General features: G+C 43.4%; 1 protein-coding gene across 1 annotated transcript in view; it reads left to right on the forward strand.

Annotated features, from left to right (window-relative positions):
• Nucleotides 1-280: 280 nt before the first annotated feature.
• The window catches only part of pax7a (paired box 7a), a 43490-nt gene continuing 21383 nt past the window's right edge, over nucleotides 281-22387 (forward strand). Inside the window, exons 1-5 of the mRNA XM_008289792.1 lie at nucleotides 281-420; nucleotides 1527-1762; nucleotides 2559-2703; nucleotides 3131-3259; nucleotides 20388-20587. Coding sequence (XP_008288014.1) covers nucleotides 336-420; nucleotides 1527-1762; nucleotides 2559-2703; nucleotides 3131-3259; nucleotides 20388-20587 — 795 coding nt within the window. The 5' untranslated portion in view covers nucleotides 281-335. The remainder of the gene's footprint in view (nucleotides 421-1526; nucleotides 1763-2558; nucleotides 2704-3130; nucleotides 3260-20387; nucleotides 20588-22387) is intronic.

A 22387-nucleotide genomic window follows, 5' to 3' on the forward strand; every position in this document is an offset into this window, starting at 1 on the left:
TCCTCCATCTCCCCCCAGCTCGCCTTTGCACAGGTTTATTTTTATTTTATTTTATTGTGTTTCCTGCTGCCCGTGTTCTTTATTTTCGCTCCGTCCATCGCACCAGAGGAGAGCATCTCTTGTTATTTTCCCCCCGGTGGAAGAAGGGCTCGTCCAGTTTCTCCGCCTGGGATTGGGATTTGACAGCAGCACAGCATCTTTTTTTTTTTTTTTCTGTTTTGACCGATTTGAACACATTCCTCCTTTTTTTAATTTTATTTTTATTTTTTATTTTATTTTATTTTCTTGGCCTGGACTTTTCTGAGACGAGCAGAGTGTGTGTGAGTAGCTGCAGGATGGCTACTTTACCCGGAACAGTGCCTCGGATGGTGCGTCCTGCGCCAGGCCAGAACTACCCCCGAACCGGCTTCCCTCTGGAAGGTGAGTACAGAACCCACGGCGTGTGTTTGGAAGTTGTGCCGACAGAACTCGTTAGCCGTCCTCTGCTAGTGACACGCAGCGCAGCTTGCTGTCGGCGACACGCTGGGGAATAAAAAGGTGGCGAACAACGAGGATGATTAGAGTTCACCTCCAGTCATGGTCACAGGAGAGAATTATAGGAGCAGCCCGCGGCCTTTAAACAACCTGCATCCATGAGGGCTTTATAGTTTTATCTGGCTCCATATTTACTCTGTTTATTTCTATAACCGTTTAGTTCGTTCAGGATAAATCCCTCCTCACTGCTTTTTCCACAAAATCCACCCAAAATATTTATTTTTATTAACGACAGATTTATTTTCTAATTTGTGCCTGTTGGTGGTTTGATGCTTTAATTTTTAAAATGTCAGAAAATGTGTTTTAACAAAAACTTAAAATTAAATTAACCTAGAATTTACCTTCAATTTATATATAGAAAAGGTTTCAGTGCATTTTAACTTTGCCAACTTTAACAGTCACACACACTCTCTCTCTGTCTCTCTCACACACACACACACAAACAAAAAGCAATCTAATTGGTAATTTTATTTTATTTTTTTTAACTCCCCCACACTCGAGCCGTCTGAACATATGGGCGGAAAAAAGACCCTTTTGTATTTGCATGCCTTTATGGAAACGGTTTTCCCATTACAGCCGCTCCGTGCTCAAGTGCTCCGGACCCAAATGTACCAAAACCACGTAGCGCGCAAGTGAGTCGAGCCGCGGGATTTGTTCAAGTGTCCTGCTGCTGGAAATGGCAATAACACACACAGCAAAGAGACGGCTCAAAGGATCACATCAATATTTGTACAGCATGACTAGGAATAATCAAGGTGGGAAGTGTCGCCCTCCTTAGTGTCTCTTGAATGTGGAATTGGATCCTGAAGTGGCCTCGGATGCGTCCTGTCAGCCAGGCACCGAACCGGATGAATGTGGCGCGACGCTCTCTTGAAAATGTCTAATCAGATAATGTGTCCATTAACAGTCAGCGGCGGCGCAAACATGGCGCTATTAGAGGCGCAGAGGACATGATGTGCTGTTTGTCTCTGTTGTTGTGTGTCGTGGCGCAGTGTCCACCCCTCTGGGCCAGGGCAGGGTGAACCAGCTTGGCGGAGTGTTCATCAACGGGAGGCCGCTGCCAAATCACATCCGACACAAGATAGTGGAGATGGCCCACCACGGCATCCGGCCCTGCGTAATCTCGCGACAACTGCGAGTTTCTCACGGCTGCGTCTCCAAGATCCTCTGCCGGTACCAGGAGACCGGTTCGATCCGTCCGGGGGCCATAGGAGGCAGCAAGCCCAGGGTGAGTGGGGGTCCGGTGGTGCCGGAAACTGGGCCGCAGCGGCACCAGGAGGAGGAGGAGGAGGAGGATGGGTGGTGGGGTGGCACGAGGCGCATGACACCTGGGTGAACCCACATCTGATGTTTGTGTCTGTGGGACTGATGGAGGGAGACCAGATAAATAATGTTGGACCTCCTCTAACAATAATAATAATAACAATAACATCCAACCGGTGGCTGATGTCTGCTGTAATTTAATTTATTTACATCCCAGCCCACCTGTAACATCATTCCTGTTTATCTAACTCTAAAAAAAAATAACTACATTTTAAATACTGGCAAAATGTTTATTCGATATTTTACACAATCATATAAATACATTTAGAAAATAAGAAAACATTTACCTAAAAAAATAAACAAGTGTAGTTTCAGGAGTATTTCATTTGAGTCTGTGGTGATTCATAATTGTAGAATATTAAATATTCTCTCTCTATATATATGTAATTTATATTTATGAAACACTACATTTTTAGTTACACATATTTAATCATTTTTAGTAAATAAACATTTTGATTTAACATTTTAAATAATTGATTTATAGCATCATTAATAATTCTTACTTGTGTTTTTATTTCTGTTTAAGCCCAGATTCCTGCTAAATATACAGATAAAATTAGAATTTTAATTTTTAATATTTGATTTTGATGTCTTTTATTATTTTATTTTATTTTATTCGTTCTTTTAAAAACAGAACACCCCAGTTAAACCTGAAACCCTCTCTGTCTCGTCCCCTCCCTTCACACACTTCCAACCTAAAGCAGGTGGCAACTCCCGACGTGGAGAAGCGGATCGAGGAGTACAAGAGGGAGAACCCGGGTATGTTCAGCTGGGAGATCCGGGATAAGCTGCTGAAGGACGGGGTGTGCGACAGAAGCACAGTTCCTTCAGGTGAGGCTTCATCTGGTAAGCTGCACTTTTTTTTTCTTACTACGAGCGAACACTGCAGCATCACTTCTGAATGAACACCACTTTGAATTCAACATGTTTTAAGCCCCAGTTACTGATAAAGAGAGAAATGCTTCAGCTAGAGCACACCTACAGCTGTTTGACCCAGAAAGGAATAAATCAGCCTGTTGAAATGTGGCTCCAGTGCTCACCAGTCAGTTTACTGTGTTTAGTTTTTTAATATGGAATTTTATTTTGATATTTTATTTTTTGTCTCAACGCTGCTCCTTCATGTTTAAAAACTTTTCCTGTGATATTTCTGTCTGGTGTAGCCTTCTAAAAAAAAAAAAAGAAAAAGAAAAGAAGAACACTGTATGATAGGATTACTATGGTTCTTTTATGGGTTTTAGGGCTAATCACCCATTTACCTTTTTGTTGCCATTAGTGAGCTCCATCAGCCGCGTTTTGAGGGCCCGATTTGGCAAAAAAGATGACGAGGATGACTGTGATAAGAAGGATGAAGATGGAGAAAAGAAAACAAAGCATAGCATCGATGGCATCCTCGGTGATAAATGTAAGTTAACAGCAGAAAATATATACAGTATATATACATATATATGGCCCTTTGTATCTGTCTGAAATAACAAACCATTATTATTATTATTATTATTATTATTATTATTATTATTATTATTATTATTATTATTATGAGTAAGCCTTGTAAGCAGGAAGCGCATGTTTTAAATAGACTTCCTACTTCCCGTCCTCTTGGGAAATCGTCCCACATCCGAGCCGCTGCAGCAGCTAAACGCACAGAATTTATTCCTGCTTTTAACTCCGAGCCAGCAGTTGTTCATTCACTCAATTATTTATGAGAGCCTTGGCAGAAGGTATTTAACTGCAGAAAATTAATTTGTGTAGCGAATTCCTCCTCATTCATTCATTCACTCCTTTAACGACCCCTAAACGACAGCTGACAGTTGACCCGTTTCACAATCGATGTCAGCGCGCTGACATTTCACCACTTGTCAGTTAAAGTGGAAATCAATGCTCGTATTATTATTTGCTCTATTAGTGATGCTGCTGGGAGGGAAAAAATAAAGTGATGCAGGTATTGGCTTTCACTGTTTGTCAGCACGCTTGTTCTAATACCCGTCAGAGGTTCTGCTCGCTCCTATGTGACTTTAATTTATTTTTTCTGTAGCATATTTTATTTAATTTTTTACATTTTCAGACATGACGTGAGGGACAGGCTGACACACGTGGAACATTACAGGCAATTAAAGCTTAAATTACAAGACGTGATAATTTCCTTATTCTGGGTAATTTGATATTTAAAGGGGATGAAGTGGCATCTTATGAGAGCACCGGGTTTTTTTTTATTCTCATATTTTATTGGTTTATTGCTGCCATGAAGTGGAAAACGCTCAACCTCCAAACCTGGTGAAGGTTTATTTGATGATCAAACGGGCTTCTAGGTTTAAAAGAAAACCACAAAAGCTTCGATCCTTTTTCTTTTTCTTTCTTTCTTTCCTTTTTTTTTTTAACCTCAAAAAGACACTGCCAAAAATTTTTCAAACTTGAAGATGAACTTCAGGAGCACAGCCTCCCCTCTATTGACGCCTTTCTGAAGTGAAGAGGCCGAGGCACAAAAGCAAATCCTGGAAAGCAGGGCAGCGAAAAGGGAGGCTCGTCCATTCTCATTCAAAAATCTGGTAAAAGAGAGAGAAAACTTTGGACAAAGGGCAAGAAGAGACATAAAAGGAGATGAATTATTCAGTACGCCCCGCTGCTAGATAGTTTTGTAATTTTATATAATGGCCCGTTGGAGAAGAATCAGTTGATAGCGTGAAAACGGTCTTTTTTCTGTCACACCACGCGTTAATGTTCTGAGAAAAGTGTCACCGTTTTGTTGCAAATATCTCCAGTGTCCATATAGATGGGCTGCTGCTGCTGCTGCTGCTGCTGCTGCTGGCGGCTCCGGATGACCAGCAGCTTCTCCAGGCTCTGGTCTTTACGCGCGTCGGCCGCACGATGCTGTCAAGTGTTCAGTGCTTTATTATTGAGTTTCAACTGTTGGTGCTAAATATCCACACAATGTTCCTGCTTCAGTTTTTTTTTTTTTCCTTTGCGCTGCTTGTGTTTTAAATTGGGATTGAATTAGGTTGCTATAAAAAGAGACGCACCCTGCGCGTAATGCAGTTTAGACGAGCAGCATCCGGATGGCATTTAATAATGTTAATACTTATTAGAGTAAGCGCTGCAAACGATGGCTGCTGAATAGGTGGCTGTGTTCGTGCAGGCTGTAATAGCTCGCAGGCATGGTAAGAAATGTATTTATCCCCAATCAGCCCCTCACTCTCCGAGTTTGAAGCACAGCCCTTATGTGGAGAGAGGTTTTAAAGCAGATTAAATAGAGCCTTTTATTTCTTTTCACTTTCATCTCAGAGCGGAGCTCACAGTGGCTCGCCCTGGGCACAAAATTCATGAGATTTTTTTTTCGTTTACTTATCCAGATTTTAAGACTTTATTTATTTATCTATTTGTTTATTAGGTCTGCCTATTTGGTTTTTTCAGAGGTTACATCACGGATTTATCCCGGCTCTAATCTCGCTGTAATAAACGGTAAACTCATATTAAAATAATGTACGTTTAGTTTTTCTGCGTGGAGCGAGCTGTTATCTCTGTGTAAACCATCAGAACTCTGTGCATGCACCGACAACACTTCTCCCTGGCTATATGTGGACCTTCTTTATCCTGGTAACTGTTTGTGTTCTGGGCTTAACGAGCCGGATCCTGGTCCTAAAAATTTTGTGCAGAAACTATTTTCCAATCCGAGGTGCGGACTTTAATGGTCATGCACATAAACGTTTGATTACGCGCAATAAGGGCTGCGCAACACCTGCACAAACGTGGACGTGCTTTTGTTTTGCGCCACATGAATCAGCTGTCCGGCGTGCGTGCGCCCCGCTGACGCACCCGCCCGAGCGTCAGATGAGGTGAAGACACCCGATGGACACTTGAGCAAATCGCAGGATTACCTGAGGTCCTCGGTCTAATTAAACAGATGCCAGGTGGGATTATTGGAGAGCGGCGGGACGCAGAGTGACAGAGAGACCAGGCCAGGCTGCCTTCACTCACATGTCATCTGGAATAAATACATGAGCTGCAGGTTATTACAAAAATACGACCAGATAAAACAAAACAAGACGCTTCCTCTCCTACTGCAGTGTGGGCTCTAATCAACATGTATTTTATTTAATTTCAATTTGCGCCAACAACTCCTCCTCGGGTTGGTCCTCCGGGTGGCTGGACTGGGCTCAGAAACAAAGCGACCCAACAGAGTCTAGCTGCTGCTGCTGCTGCTTATAGCGGGGAGAAGTGTGAAAAGCTGCCCTCCGCCGCGCCTCCACGTCACGAACACACAGGCGCTCCTCACGCACACACACGCACACGGTGGAGCGCGCACAGCCGGCCTCTAAGTGTATGGTAATATAATGTAGCTATATTTCGGGTCTAAAGCCGTGCTGAATGAGAAGGACAGGGGAATGAAGCGAGAGACCACTTCAAACAAATCCATCTGGAACAGTGTGTGAGAGAGATTCACTGAAAGTATGGGGAAGTTATTTAGCTATTAATAACGTTTTTTCCTCAGGCATTCAGAGTGACTCCATCTGCACTTTCTCGCAGCTATTTGGCTGGGTGGAAATTGAGGGAGACCCAAATGTTGGGCAGAGATAACATACCCATCATAGCCCAGACCCTGCGCTGTGCTTCACTGCATTAAACTCGGATTAACCTCCCCTGTCCCCGCAGCCACTCAAGCCACATTTCACTGGAATTTACATCGGTAGGCCTACATTTCTCATAAAGGGGGCAGGAGCTGAAAGACACGACCTTATTATTATTATTATTATTATTATTATTATTATTATTATTATGTGGATCGAATTAATTCAATTTAAACATATATATATTATATAATAGCCTGTATCAATTTTAGAACGCCAGTTTCATATTTTTAATTTACCACAAAGATTTATTTTTTATTTTATTTTAATGAATTAATTTTGTGAACAACAAAAATCGTAAAACTAACAAAACAATGAGCTATAAACTACAAATGGCGTCAACTTAAGGAGCTCGTTTTAGACATTTTCTAGCGTTTAAAAAAATTATTTTTACATTTAAAAACGCCTGTAAATGTTTTTTTTTCTTTTTTTTAAATAAAGCTTATTTATCTGAGGAGACAGTAATTAATTAATTACTACCTGTGTTCTTTAATCACTGGCAGCAGGACAAGACTCAGGGACAGTTTTTCAGCAAATAATTAACACCACCTACAACAAATAATAACATTTAGCTCGCTAGCTTCATTTCCGCTAGCTTAGCTCCGTGGTTGTTAGGCAACACGTTGCTTAGTAACGGCTGTGACAAATCTACATTTTAGTTTCACTAATGTGCTATAACTGTACATTAAAATTAGAAATAAACACCCCACTATTTTTGTGTATCATTTTTAATTCCGCCTGTTTTAATTCCCAGATCACGGTGTAATTTGTTGTTTAATGACATATCGCGAGACTTGATGACAGGCGCTACAACCGCTGTAACGAATCGGCCCATTGGTTCCGGCGCGGTAACGTGAGCAGGCCGCGCGGCATCACAACACCGGAGCCGGTGCTGGTGAGCGGTAATGAGCGGCTTTAAGCTGCAGGCCTACAGCGGCCCGGACGCTCGGTTCGGTGTCAGCAGCTTTAATGTCGGCGGCATTAGGCTCCGAAATCAGGAAGAAAAAAAAACTGGAGTAGGCTTAAATTCATTCTGTGCTGGCATTTGACTTTGATCACATGAGAAATATTCATGGAAGCACAAACAGCGGCTCCGTCACCATTATCCGGCCTGACAGTGATACCTCTCAAGGCTGTCTATTAATTAAAGTGGCGCTTACCATGTGGGACGACTTCCTATCTGGGCACAAAAATGGTTTTTCCATCTCTTGTGGGGCTCTTGAAAAGGGGCAATCTTTCCTCTCCAGCTTCTTGTGGGAAATTTAAAAGTGTACAGAGGAAGACATGGGGATTTCTAGCTCATTTATAAAGACGAGTTTATAATCCTTTCCTGCTTAATAACTTAAAAGGATTCAATTTCTCCCCTCATTTATGGGGTTATGATCACACATTGTTAGGCGCAGATAGCGACGTTTCAAGGTTAACATTTCCTGCTCCGAAAAATATCAGAATATAAGCTGCGGGCCCATAGGTGCCCTTTGTTTAGCCCGCAACGTCCCCGTTCAGATGTTGTTCCTATTAATGTGATAACAGGACGGAGCCGAGGAGACCAGGCGATAAGATGCCACCGAGCATTTCTTCTTCTTCTTTTTTATTTTAAGTGATGTGATATTTAATTACAGCATATAATTTCACCATCGAGAATTAAAGTCAGTAGGCTGAGGATTGGGTGTCTGGTTGGGGGTCTGCAGCCATACGAGACAAATTAAAGAGGAAGCGCTGCCCTCCAGGTATCCTGTCACAACAGTGGGGCGCTTCAGCTCCTCTCATTTCTGTCTGTGTTTTATTCCGCCAATTTTCACCGTGGGGCTCCGGGATCCCGCGCTCCGCCCGCGGGGCTGTGCGCCAAAATAAATAGAAGATCTCAATTCTTCATCTTCTTTCTTTTGCTCAAGTTTGACTCCCCTCTCCTCCTCCTCCTGCTCCTCTCCCTCCTTCATTCACGTCAACAGGTGGAGGTGGTAGAACTTATGTGACTGTCAGACAAAGGCTGCTTTCGATTCTGCTGCATTTATTTTTTGAGGCAGATTTCATTTGTTCTTGGTGATTTATCTCAGAAACCACGGAGGCTTTGAGTTTTAAATAGCCACTGTCAGTTTTCAATCATTTCAGACCCTAATCATGTAGAAGAAAATTAATTTCATGGTATTTGAGGCAATTTGGGGTCATTTTGATGAATTTCTTATTGGATCGTCCTTTAATTCTTAATGTTACCAACATGTGTTTTGTGCAGTAAGTCAAATTTTAAATATATATAATATTTAAAATAAAAACATCTGTATATTATTTTAATCTTGACTGGTATCGCCCTCCGTCCTGCTCCTGTCAGCAGCCCGCTGACTTCCCCTCCAACATTTACATTTCCACTTTACGCATTTAATGTATTCTCCAAATTGCCGTCGCTTTGTTAGCATTAATGTTTAATTGGCTGGAAGAAGATGAATGAGGCTGACAGGAATCAGCTGTCCACAGATTCCCCTGTGAGTCTGACTCGGAAATCATAACCTGACCAGCTTTTCCTGCTCCGAAACCAGCTCGTTGAACTTGTCACATCTAATTAGGGTGTTAAGACGCGCCGAGTGCATCGGTGGGAAACAGTAGGTGGTTGGTCCGGGGCAGCCAATAAGGCCTTTTTGGGTCAGATGGTGGAGGGGGAGGAGGGTGAGGAGGGTGAGGATGGTGCTGTTGTTGAATCGGACCGCTGCGGGCTTTTATTTCTAAGCAGCCCCCTTTTTTCCGCTATTACTCCAATTAGGTCCATCCAGCGGGCTGAACGGGCCGCATGGACTGTAGCCTTGTTTTAATTAGGTATGAAATTAATTAGAGCAGACATCTATTAAAGACTTTTAAGTTTGGATCATTTTTTTTCCCGACAGAGTTTAAAGGTATAACAGTGGATTAATGGCTTACAGCAGAAATTACACTTTATTGCATCCAATCAGTGTGTGTGCTGTCTAACAGGTGTCAGCTGGAGGAGCCGTGGACAGAACATTTAAAACTAATTCACAGACACTGAAAATAATAAAATATTTAAACCTATAATTTTTTCCTAAACATAAATGCTGTTTTACATTTATCCTCTATTGAATTTTATATCTGCGCATTTTAAATTTACTGAGCTGGCCTTCAAATGTGAAAATACAATTCCTATTTTAGGAGGTCCCGTTTTCTTTTCTTTTCTTTTCTTTTTTTTTTAATACTTTTTTTTTTTCTCATATTGGTACAAAACAGCCCTGTGATGTCTGACAGCCTCCTCTCAGCATTGTTAGAGGAACAGCCACTAGAAAAGGACGAGAGAAAGCAGAGGGAGGAGAAAAGGCCCTTCTGTTATTTTCTGTCCTCAGACTTGCTGCATAGGCTATTCAGGCAAGTTGATGAACTCCTCCAAAAAGTTTATTAAGGGGACCAAAACAATACGAACTAAAGCCTCTGGGTGCCCGGGCAGACAGTTTATAAACTAGCTGCTATTGTGCCTCAAAGGCAGATGCATGAATACTTTTGAATAGGGGCCTTCAAACTGACACGATCAGGCTGGACAGCAGCAGTTTGAGAGGGAGACAGGGTGCTTCTGCTGCAGCTCAGATCTCTGCCTTTTCTGCATTAATGTACATCTGCAAAGGAAGGGGGAGGAGGAGGAGGAGCTGGCCACTGTCTGTCAGGGCCGCCGGGTCTCTGCCGGGCTTTATGTGTTTAAAAAATAAAAGAAGATATACAGGTCAGGGTGTATATAGAGAGAGAGGAGTGTATTTGTCTGAGTGCAGATGTGACAGAAGCTCTGTGTTCATGTTTATTCTAGCAGTCAGTCTGTCCAGTGAGAGCAGAAGCTTTAACTAATTTTTTGTTCCATAATTTTTATATTTGTAAAAATTCACACAGTTGGTTTTTGATGCTAATCCTGAATTTCTCTCAGATTGTTGATCATTTCTGCAGAAGTCTGTTATGTCCCATCGCAGGCCGACACTCTGTTGATTTTTTTTTTAACGCTGGTTACGCGCACTCTAGAAGATACATTATTCTCCTCCCTTTCATTAAACAATAGACTGTCAGTCTTTATCCCTCTGCCCTCCTCTGTCCCTCCCTCTCCAGCTTTCTCTTTTAGTCCTCTCAGGCTCTGGCTCTGTGCCTCACAACATCAGAGGGAGTCCAGTGATTTGTGACCCCAGCAACCCACACTTAATCTTGCTAAAGAGGGGGAGCATCCAGTTTACAGCTTGGCGGGCCCCAAATAGACCAAGCCTGCTCTGGCAGGTGTCAACATTAGCAAACAATTGGTCCCCAGTCCCATGCCCCGTACCCCAGTGCGACACTGAACCTAAACTATTTGAGGCTCGCTGAAAGGAGCCACATAATAGGCGCTGTGGAGGGGAGGAGAGGAGGGGGAGGACAAGGGAGAGATTACACTCTCAGACAGCTATTAGCAGGGATGAGGCTTTTCTAAACAAACAAACAAAAAAAAAAGAGGACGATCAATACTATGTTAGTTTACCAAGTGGAGTCATCATTGTGGCTTTGGAGTATTTATTTTCTGCTCCATTGTTTCTCCAGACTTCTCAAATGTCTGTGGGCAGTATTGGCAATCCAATTAAGTTTGGAGGGGGTCCCTGGGAGGCCTATTTCTTCTGGTGTGTTTGCGCCTGCAGTGGGCAGTTCATTCATGGTTTGGGCTTGTAATGAATCCTGATTGGTGAGTATTACCTGCGAGAGTGGACGGTGACTGGGCAGCCCGGAGGGAAAACAACACTCAGGGATGACAGAGCGCTGCTGGGCCCGCTGGGATTGCAGTCCCTCTCCTTCATTAGACAGCAGTGTCTTAGCAGAGGGAGCAGAGGAAATGGGGAGGCAATGAGTTGACATGTGGACTGCTGCTGCTGCTGCTGAGTGGCTATGTGTCCTGACAAGAGGGCCGATGCTTCTTAAAGGCCATTTATTTATCTCTCACTGCTGATTCCGAGCCATGCCACGAGGAGAGACAAGTGTTCTCAGCAGGGGAGATTAGTTTCAAAGGTTTTAATGGGAAAACCGATGGCACTTGTTATCGGACAGCGATCTCATTTAATTGCTTTTAGATGTCCTCTTGGTGTCTGTTTCTGTCTCCGGGTCTCTGGGAGGAAAGAAAAAAACACAACACATTGGCTAAAACAAGCCTCATGGTGCATCAGTGGAGAAGCTGGTGCAATAAACGAGTGTAATTAGGTGACCTCATGACCTCTACAGACAATAGCACTAATAGTCAGAAAGCTCCAACAAGCAGTAAAGTAGTCGTGGACATTCATGACATTAGCACCCAGACAGACCGATCAGGCTGAACATCTCACCTGTAGCTAGAACCTTCTGTTTGCTTTGTTTCATGAGGACACACGGTCTAGAGTCATTTCAGCTCTGAGCAAGATATAATCAACCATGTAATTCCATAAGATGTAGTCAATAATTTATCTACCAGACGACATAAACGTAGTCGCGGCCTCACAGATAATGTCACACAATGACAAAGGCCTGTGGATCGGTGAGAGGTTCATCAGTAGGTTTACATTTATGCAGAACGTTTCAGTCAGGAGATGGAGGCGAGGAGTTACCGCTTTGATTTACTCTAAATAAAATTAGTCAGCTTGTATTTGGAGGTCAGAATTAGCTAAAAACTGTCTTTTGTTGTATTAATTCTGTAGCACATTTTCCAAACGTGCTTCTGCAGTCGTCAGCCTAAACATTCAATAATTTATTATTATTTAAATTCTCTGTTTTATTAACAGTGATGATTGGATATAATTAAAGCAGTAAATATGGACGCAGTTCTATCCTAATTATAAAGATCTGGTGAATATTTTGGCTTTTTGCAGCATTTAAAATTTGCATTAAGCCCATTTTTCTCAGTAAATTGAGAAATATAGAATAAACCAGTTGAGTTTTGTCTGAGGTGTAAATGTGAAGCTGAACGTGGTGGTAATGAGCAGGACCTTTGGCAGAAATAGATGTTTGTCTGGCTGATTAAGCCTTTGTTGTCCTGCTAAACAATAAAGAAAAAAAAACCAGGAGTGGACAGTACATGAGGACGTCTCCGGCTTTATTACGTCCATGTTAAATCGTGCAATGGATGAGCAGGTCAGAGCCACATAATTTATTGAAAGAAATGTAGTTTCCTCCAATTCGCCGTGCCAGCTAAGGTTGTCAAACTCTGACAGCTGGCACGGATCAGGACAGTGTGCTGCATTATGACCGTCCGCCGGTTACCATGGAGCCGCATTAGAAAAGACAAAAAGCATTTCTGGCTAATTTTATTACAATACAGGAATAGGCCACATAATGTGCAACAGTAATTATGTTGAGCACAGCGCGCCGTGCTCCCTCAGTGATGAATGAACAACATTGACCATGGTCTGCTAGTTTAAAAATCGCCATTAGCCTATGCTACTTAGGGCCAGAACATTTCACATTTTCTGCTCTTGATCTGCTCCACCACTGAAATATTCATTTGTTTTAATTGTGCGTGTTTTTTTTTTTTTTCTCTCTCTCGCTTCCCCTCCACATCCACAAAGACAATAAACATGTTCCCTGAGTGTTGCAAATCAGAAATGTGTTTTTTCCTACCAAGTGAGAATGTGAGCGCGGTTTGTCCAAACAGTGGGGTGGAGCTCCTGTCATAAGCGACAACATAACAACTCCAAATGTTGTCCCCTATTTTCAACTAATGGGCTTATTTCTGCATCGTCAGTCATTCTCTCCTTGGGGAATATGTAGTCTGAGTATAAAAAGCTTTTCTACTGTGCACATTACAACCCCTCAATATGGAGAAATTAATGCCAAGCGCTGCGATGCTCCAGTGTGCCCAGAAAAAAAGCTCTTTACAGGAAATATTCATTAGATTGTTGAGCATAAAGCAGCTCTCTGCTAACAGTTTGTTTACTACAATCCACTGAATGTCAGTAATGAAGTGGAGCTCGATGGCCGCTTTAGAAAAATGTATTTCAGGATTTCACACGTTGCTGAAACATTAGAGCGTCTCTCTGAGCTCCAGAACAAACAGTTTGTATTAGTTTCATTATAAAGACAAGCAGCGCGTTCAGAACAGGAATAAAGACACGAGTCACCCGGAAACGTGGAGACGGACGCCGTAGTTTCCTGTTTGTTCATTAAATATTCTGACCTCTGTTCAGTTCCTAGTAAAGTTTCCCTGTTCTCTCTTCCATCCTCTCCTCTTTCCTTCCTACTGTCCTTTATATCACACAAACTTTTCTGCAATATTTTCGCTGCCCATCCTTGTCCAGAAAATTAGGAAACTTCCCTTGGGCACATAAAAATGTCCGCTGTGCATTCCTATACTGTGCCCAGTAATCTCTCTTTGGCTTTGTTGAGAAAATGATTTGTTCCTCCAGGAGACCTCGGCTCATAGCCCTGAGACGTAGCTGTTTGATTTCCTGCATAGGTTTTTAGAGCTTTTTGCTGGGGGACCGCGGCTCTGGCTCCGGTGCCATTTGGCAGAGACCCCCATGGGCTCCTTTTTACTTTCTTGTGCTCTCTGTTAATTTCATTACTTTGGCTCTGACCTCAATTAGCAAAGACTGCAGCTCAGGCGGTGACAGAGGAGAGAACCTGGTGCACAGCTTTGGTCTTCCTAACAAGGTTTCTTTAGGGGTTGGTGTGGTTCTGTTGGATCCTCTGTAATCTGACTGTGTTCTCAGAAACTGACAGCAGAAAAGGATCATTTAGCAAATAAATTCCTCTGTTCCACTGAGTGAACATGTTTCTCCTCACAGCTACATCAAAAGAGCTCTTTCAAAGGAAGAGTTTATATTTTAAAAGCAAAACCCTTAAAAACTACAGCGGAGGCAAACGTTATTGTAGAAGCCGAGTATGTCTCGCAGTCAAAAGCAAACATTTATATTGTGGCTAATATCCCAGTTTTAGCCAATAGTATATTAAAGAAAGAGAATCCCACCCTTCAAGCCCTTCACGCTTTCACACTCAGGCAGCGCAGAGGCATGGGGAGTCAATATGTCAGCGTTTATGGATGCCCTGCGGAGCTGCACAGGGCTGTCAGGCCCCTATTCATGCTCTAATGGCCCCCCGAGGAGCTCGTCTCTCCGGGCTGAAAGGGCCGGGAGGCCCAGTGGACGCCCTGTTGTTGAAGGTGAGCGTGCGCTCTCATGGACGCGCTGCGCCTTCATCCATATGACAAGAGCCATAAAAGAGCATCGCTCTGGCTGCTTCTCCCTCTCTGTCTCCTGCCTCCCCTCCCCTCTCCCACTCTCTCCCACCTCTAACACAGAGAAGGGGGCTAATTGTTTGTTGTGAGAGCCAAAGATTATAGAGCCTCCCATCTTTCTTCCTCCCTTGCCTTTTTCTCCTCTTTTCCAAGCCCCCCTACTCTCTTTCTAAAGAACGTGATTCTGTCAGAGAGACAAGGGAAGAAAAGTGTTGGAATTTTCCTGAGGAATCTCGGCGTCAGGCCGCCTGAACACCGGCACCGACAGGCTGTGGTGCTTTTCTGGTCGCACCAGGTAGTTGTTGTGTGTGTGTGTGGAGTTTTTATGAAGTAATAAAATGTATATCTGCACACAAATCTTAGAGCTCTTGTTCCCTTCTGCTCTCCTATCTGACCACTTGAAATAGATTTTGGGACGAGCGCCCTTGGCCCTCAGCCACCTGCTATAAACAGTAATTGACATGATAGGCATGAGACTCGAGTGAAACCGCTGACATCTGTCCATAAAGGTGAGCGGGGAGTGATTTTATTTTAGATAGATGGTGGATTTTTATTGTCCTTATGTATAGTTACGCCTCTCATCCAGATTCAATTCCAGCTAAATGTCACATTACTGCCCAGAGAAGGTCACTGACACCCAGAGGAAATGGACGCTGCTCCTTGGCGTGTAACCAGACCAAGTAAACCCTTAACTTGATTTTGCCACAAATGCACTCCTTTTTTTAATTTTATTTTTTTTATTTCTCCCACAAATTTGTTTGGTTTGTTGATCTTAATATTTTAATCTAATATGTATGAATAAATTCCAGCTGCGCTCACTTCCAGAGTTTAGTTTTTTCACTGGCAGGGAGATAACTACAGGAGGAGATTATTCATAGAGGATGTGTGTTTAAACCGTTCTGGTTATCGCCGCTGCCTATCTTGTATTCACATAAGGTTCCTATCTCAGAGACATCCTTTGGTAAATGCCTTGAATCACATGCCTCCTTTAACTTGGCAACCCCTTTAGGAGGAACAGGCAAGTGCATTAAACGGAGATGCCGCGCCATTCTCAGAAAAATGCAAATTGGGAAGTTGTTAGTTATTTGATGTTGCTGCTCGATCCCCCCCGCCCCCGAAACATCCCTCCACTCCAGTGTTGGTGGTTGAATCGCATGCAGTCCTGGGGACAGGCAGGGCTGTTTATATGCAGGCCTGGAGCAGCAAAGACAGCGCAGAGACAGATGCATGTCAGAGATAGCAGATCCCATCGCAGGCAGATGCCTCTTATCACAGGCCTGTTTGCATAATTAGGCCTTTTGATATTCACCCCCTCTGACTGACAAAAAGTATAATTGCAGTATCAAGTACGACAAAAGGTAGGCACAAAATAAACAAGTCAACATAAATAGGGAGAAAAGATGCGGTGTTATTTTTGTCCTGTGGGAAAAAAAGAGGGAGGAAAAAACACAATTTTTAACTAAATCTGCTGTCAGTCACAGTCAACTGGTGTGACTCGGTGCTCAGAGGCTGGTCCTGTGAATGCCTGCAAAACACAGAGCGTGAGGCCTGATTGTAATTATGCTGGAACTAATATGCTTTTCAAAATGAGCCATTATGAGCTAATGCTGCACTGCCAAAGCCCTGTCTGTTTTTGTCCCTCTGTCTTGGATAGTTTGCAAAGGTATGGCTGATATTGAGGCCATGGGTTATGATATCAGAGACAGTCTGCTTCACTTTGGGCTTATTCACGTTTGTCAGAGATGAGGGATAAAGTACCTGCACTGCTGCTGCTGCAAAAGCACGATTTTCTCTTCGTGTTTCTGTCGGTAAAGTTTTTATTTTTTGTTGGAATTGACTCTTATTGCTGCTGCTGCACCGTTTTAGCTCATTTGTTTAGATTTTAGCAAACCTATTTTTAGAGTAAAGCTTTTTTTTCTCCTAAATTAAAGAAGAAGAATGCAGTGTTAAAAGCAGATAGAACACCTTTTTGCTCATGATATTGATTGTTAAGCTCTGACTAACTAATCAGATGCTCACATTTATCCAGCGGCCTCGTGAAGTTAGTCGGTGTTGTACCGTAAACCTGCAGCCCACTCGGTTAATTGCCGGTATGAGTGGACAGCTGTCTGTTTAATCAGCATTACCTCACCGTCTCCGGGGTGAAGGTGGGGGACTTGGAGGGAGAAGATGGAGAAGACGGGGAGTCCTGGAGGAGTAGGCGGGGGAGGAGGGTCGGTCGGCGTGAGGCGGGGTTTTGGAGGCAGCAGGGTGATGAGGATCCCATCTGCCTGTAGTCTGTCTGCAGGGTCAGCAGAGGAGCATCAGGGGAGCGAGAGCAGGCTTTAAACCTCACCGTAACCCCACCACTATTAACTAGCAGCTCCAGTCCTTCAGGAGAGAGAGCTGCGCTTTATCTAAAAGGTCTGGTCAGAATTAGAGCATCATTAAAGCCCAGTGGCAGCGGGGCGAGGGGAGGCGGTTCAACACATCTGAGGGCTTCGTGTGGAATCCCCCACATTAATTAAACACAGTTAACCGGCTGCTCTCGTCATTAATCGTTTTCTCTCAGTTTACGTAATAAAACCAGAGTTCTGCAGCAGGATCACGCCCCGGTTAGACATGTCTGTGTTTGTTTGTGAGGTTCCTGAACAGCTCCTGAAATAGTCCCGTTACTGAATCTGATGAAGAATTAGAAGCACTAATGTCACCTTTTGCTGCTAATTCTAAACCATAAATCTGACAATTTAATGCACAAAGGAAATAGAGAAGTAAAAGCTTTTACATCTGAAAAACATTTTGAGTTAATTGTTATTTAATTAATCAAGAAACGGCAACAAAAAAGTGTTATTTTCATTAAAAAAAAAAAAAAAAAAAACTGTTTCTTTGCAAACTTTAAATAGGAGGTGTAAAGCTGTAGCTGAACTGACATTCGACTGTTTTGCTTCACTCCCTGCGAGTACATCAGTTCAATAGACCGGATTCTGGTCCACCGTGTGGACTAGAAGGACTGGAACGTATCGTAGTGGATTTCGGATGCAGCTCTTATTTTTGTGGGGACAGATTAGCTTCCTGGTGCTAAAGTGATCAGTGAATTTCCTGATGATTAATTATCAGAGCAGCTGTATTATTGGTCAGTAATTGATTTTCCTGCCTTGGATCTTTACACTCTTCTGTGCTGAACTATATTCCTACAACTCTGCAGTACTCATAATGAACAAAGTGCTGTTTTTAATGGTAGCCGAGCGTCTACTTTGAGTGTAAACCTGATTAATTCCTATTTAAATTGGGCGCAGTTTTAAATCAATATGGAGGTAAAAGCTCAGAGGGCCCCTGGAGGAGAGTACACGGCTCTAATCGTGCCCACTGGATGGCACATAATTAGATTCTAATTGGACGATAAGTAATGAGACAAGGCATGAGTGGTTTATCAATACCCCATGAACCTCTGAATGGAAATTACAGCGGCCGTATTATACAGCGGTCTAATCAGAACGTACCTTTTTTGTGCCGAGCAGACCATTAAGGAATTGACCTTGACAGCCCTGCAGGGATTTGGTTCAGTCTTATTTTGTCTTCGGCTGCTCACGCTGGCAAATAAGTGGAGGGAAAAAACAGACATGAAATTTAGATTTTAAAGTGCTTTGGTGTCGAGAGCAGCCTGAGAAGTGGTCGCTGGTGTTTACTGACGTGTCTTCAGAGCGTCTCTCAGACTCTAGATCAAAACGGAGAGCAGCCATGTGCTTTCACATATTTTCTGTCCTCCACTCAGCCGATATAGTCAGCATATAGATGAGTTTCACGTCCAGCCCCAATCCCAGCCGGCCCGTGCAGCGTGTGCCATGTTCCATTTTGCCTTACTCATTACAGGCATGGCGGCTGACCTTGTGCTGCTGGTTCATGTACAAGAGCAGATGTGTTTCCTCTGCGGGGCTTAATGACGAGCAGCCATTGTCTGCTGAGGTTTATCAGTCATTAGCCTGGTAGCATGCTAAATGTGACACAGATTGCCACAGCGGTTTACTGGCAAAATAAAGTCGTGGAAAGCACATCAAACAAAGGGGAGGAAACGATTCGAGGAGGAGAAGAAGACTTTGGAGTCTTCCTCAGAAGCCCTCGAGTGAGCGCCGACTCCGGCCGGCGTCTCCCCGTAGGACGGAGAGGTGACTTTGGAAAGTGATCTGCAGACTGCTGGGCCGGTCTCAAGTGTGGTCACGGCGAGTTAACGGGCAAATGGATATACGCATCCTCATGAAAACCAACAAAGGGATATGTGGTGTATGTACATATTCAACTTTGTATGTTCAAGGGTGTTCTGCGGCGGAGTGAGCTCGTGCTTCAAGAATCAATCTTTATTAAAAAGGATAAGACTGAAGAATTGATTTAATGAATGCGGCCTCATGTCCTGCGGCCACATGTAATCCGCAGAGAATCATTGAGCATGAGCTCAGGGGGACAAAAAATGTTCGTAGAAGACTCATGGAGTGGCCTGTAATGATAGTCTCCATATAATCCCATAATTCCTTGTTTAATTAAACTCTGGAGCTGGCCTTGAGACTCCGCCAGCTCTGTTGCTCTTTTGTTCTCACAGTTGTTATTTGGAGGCTGGGTCTGAGTATTCTTTTGTCCACTTGTGTTGAGAGATTGGACCGGAGCGAGCTATAAACAGAGATCGCAGCTGTAAGACAATGAATGAGACTGAGGCGAGACGCTCAGGTGAGCACTATAGTTTTTATTTGAGCTGAATAGCAGAAGGGCCTCTGTCAGAAGCAGAAATCTCTTCATGCACCCTCTTCTTCAATATCTTCCTTTATTTTCCCTCTCCCACACTTTCTGGACTGTGCATGATGCAATCCAACAAGGCCTGGAGCAACACTGGCACATCAAGCCGCCTTGTCAATGTCTCAATGAGGAAATTATGAAAATATGAATTTTATGACATGAAATGAAAAGGGCCATGCAGTTTGAATAGACATGCAGAGGAGGTGAAAATGATGCAATTTTCTAAATTCAGTTATAATGGTAATGTGCAATGGTAATGCGTATTTGCTGTCAAAAATTTCCCTGTCGGCCTGGATTGTACAGCTTTGTGCTGTATCTATATTCCTCGAGCAAAAATTCAGCTTAGTTGAATGCCTAAAAAGTAATGTAAAATATGTTCTAATTCATTTAATGACAGCAGATGGAAACACACGGGGCTGAATGGCTTCGCTGTGATATTGTGTTCTATTTTATGCACTCTGGCGGTGCTGTGTGTGAGCGCTGTGCCCTGGGCCAGTGCACAGAAAGGCAGGGCGAGGAGCAGCAAGGTGGCCTGTGCAGATTAACCCCTCTCTCTACCCACCAGCACCCACTCCCCCTCAGCTCGCTGCCTCCACAGCCTCTGGGCCCCTCTCACAGGCAGGATTGGATATCAGGGCCTCTTCTATATTAAATAAATATCCACAGATTAAGATAATATTCTCCCAGTTGTGTACTGAGAGAGGAGTAGCTGTCATTTGAATCCTCTGTGATGCCAGTCCTCCCCTCTCCAGCAACAAAAGAGGCTTTTTTTTCCTCCTCCTTTTTTCCAAAATGCAGATAATGCTGTTAGGCTGAGTTTATAATCAGCCTCAGCTCATATTTGTTGCTATTTTCCACAAACAGCCGTCAGTAAATTCACACAAAACACTCCTTAACTCGTCTTTATTACGTGATCACACAGATGGCCCTTTGTCCTTCTCGCCTCACCTCAGGTAACCGCACAGACGACGGTTCAGACGTGGACTCGGAGCCCGACTTGCCGCTGAAGAGGAAGCAGAGGCGCAGCCGCACCACCTTCACCGCTGAGCAGCTGGAGGAGCTGGAGAAGGCTTTTGAGAGGACGCATTACCCCGACATCTACACCAGGGAGGAGCTGGCTCAGAGGACGAAGCTCACAGAGGCCAGAGTACAGGTGAGCCTCGGCACCAGGACATGAAAACACACACCTTCATAGAACGTGCTGCTCTTATCGGGATTATTTTAGATTAAATTATGTTATTTTTAATGCTGTAAACACCACAATTGGAATAAAAACTATGAGCATGGCTACTGATGACGAGCTGTAAAGGAGAATATTTAACACCAGTGTACATGTAATGTGGGTGAAATGATGCTTTAAATGCATGATGAATTAAAGCTCAGCTAGCCGTAGAGACTCCACCTGTCAGCAGCAGGAACTCCTTCACACTCTGCTGGCTTCACACTCACAGCAAACACCCCAGTTCCCCTGAACACACTGTGAAGAGCAACATCTTTCTCTGGAAACAACATTTTCTTCTTCTTCTTCTTCTTTCTTCTTTTATCCGTGGCAATGATGTATTCATCCATCAGGGCCATGTTGGCCTTTTTAATCATATTTCACTGTGAAGGCGAGGGGCTTTGCTGTCTGCTATTATCCTTCATGTTCGAGCGGTTTGACAGAGGTACTCCCCTTCTTCACACCTCCGATCCGGGAACCTGTCTGACAGCCCCAGCGTCCTACAGTTATATGTACAGTAGAGTTATAGCAGCAGCTGTTCCTCCAAAGACGGAGGGAGAGGGAAAAAAGAGGAGAAGAGAGAAAGGGAATGCATTCCTGATGGATTTCTCATTTCGGCCTTTGGCCAGGATCTCATCCCATCACTTTCAAGCTCGCCGCTGCTTGTAAAACCCTCCACATATCACACAGCGTTCTTCATCCTCTCCAGGGACCCTGTGCCCCCGACAACAACATTAATCAATCAGCCACTAGTAAAAAAAAAAAAAAAGAGAGAGAGTCTGGGGCACCCCTCTCCTCTTACCACAGCCATTCACACTGACTGTGAACCCCCCAAACTCCTCACCGCATGCTAACTGTTCATCACACTACAAACATGCAGCCTGGTAACTGATTCCACACATGTCTTTGTCCATCTTGAAACCCCCCAACATGCAAGGATGTCCTATACGTCCGAGTGTTTAATGCCTCACTCAGGGAGGAACGGAGAAATGGATCTCACGCTATTTAAGAGGCGATATATATTCATGTTTTGTGTTTGCTGGTTTTAGTGTCTAATAAGGAAATAAATGCAGACATGAGGCGGAAGAAGTGAGTCAGAGATGTGCTAACATTTTGATTATACTGATTTAGAAAGTACATTTTATTTAGTGTTTTGTAGAATGAGCTACAAACACTCGTAATATGATAAACACAGAATGGAACAAACCTCTCTTTCATTTAAAGATGCGACGGTGTCGTGGACTTTAAATTCATCAGTAACACCTCACGTTTAAAACAAACCGTTCCTGCTGCTGTTAGCACCTGTAGCTCCATGCAGTAGCATGCCAAGAATGTCAAAAACATAAGTGCAGGAGAAGAGACGGCAAACAGAGCGACTGCTGTCTCTCTGCTCTTAGATAATAGACTTAAATGATGTCATGTGAAAACCTGAAGAATGTCAGTCATGGCTGTAATTTGGTAATGCTGTTTTCCTCATAATCTAATTCTTGGAGGCTTTGAACGTCTCAAAAGGTCATCTCAAACCTAATTTTCTGAGAAGGTTACAAAGAAAGGAGCTTTGGTAGCCAAAATAAATAATGCCTAAAGTTGTGCTGCCGTTTGGTGAGGCTGTTTCAGGGAACTTCTACAAGTCTGACTCTGATAGTTTGTCTTTGCATCTCCGGTTCTTTTCAAATTTGTCAGCTGAGTCTGAATGAGTATTATAAACACAACAGAGACATTTCAAACTGCAGC

Source organism: Stegastes partitus, unplaced genomic scaffold (genome assembly GCF_000690725.1).
Source record: "Stegastes partitus isolate 25-593 unplaced genomic scaffold, Stegastes_partitus-1.0.2 Scaffold14, whole genome shotgun sequence".
NCBI classification, from domain to species: domain Eukaryota; kingdom Metazoa; phylum Chordata; class Actinopteri; family Pomacentridae; genus Stegastes; species Stegastes partitus.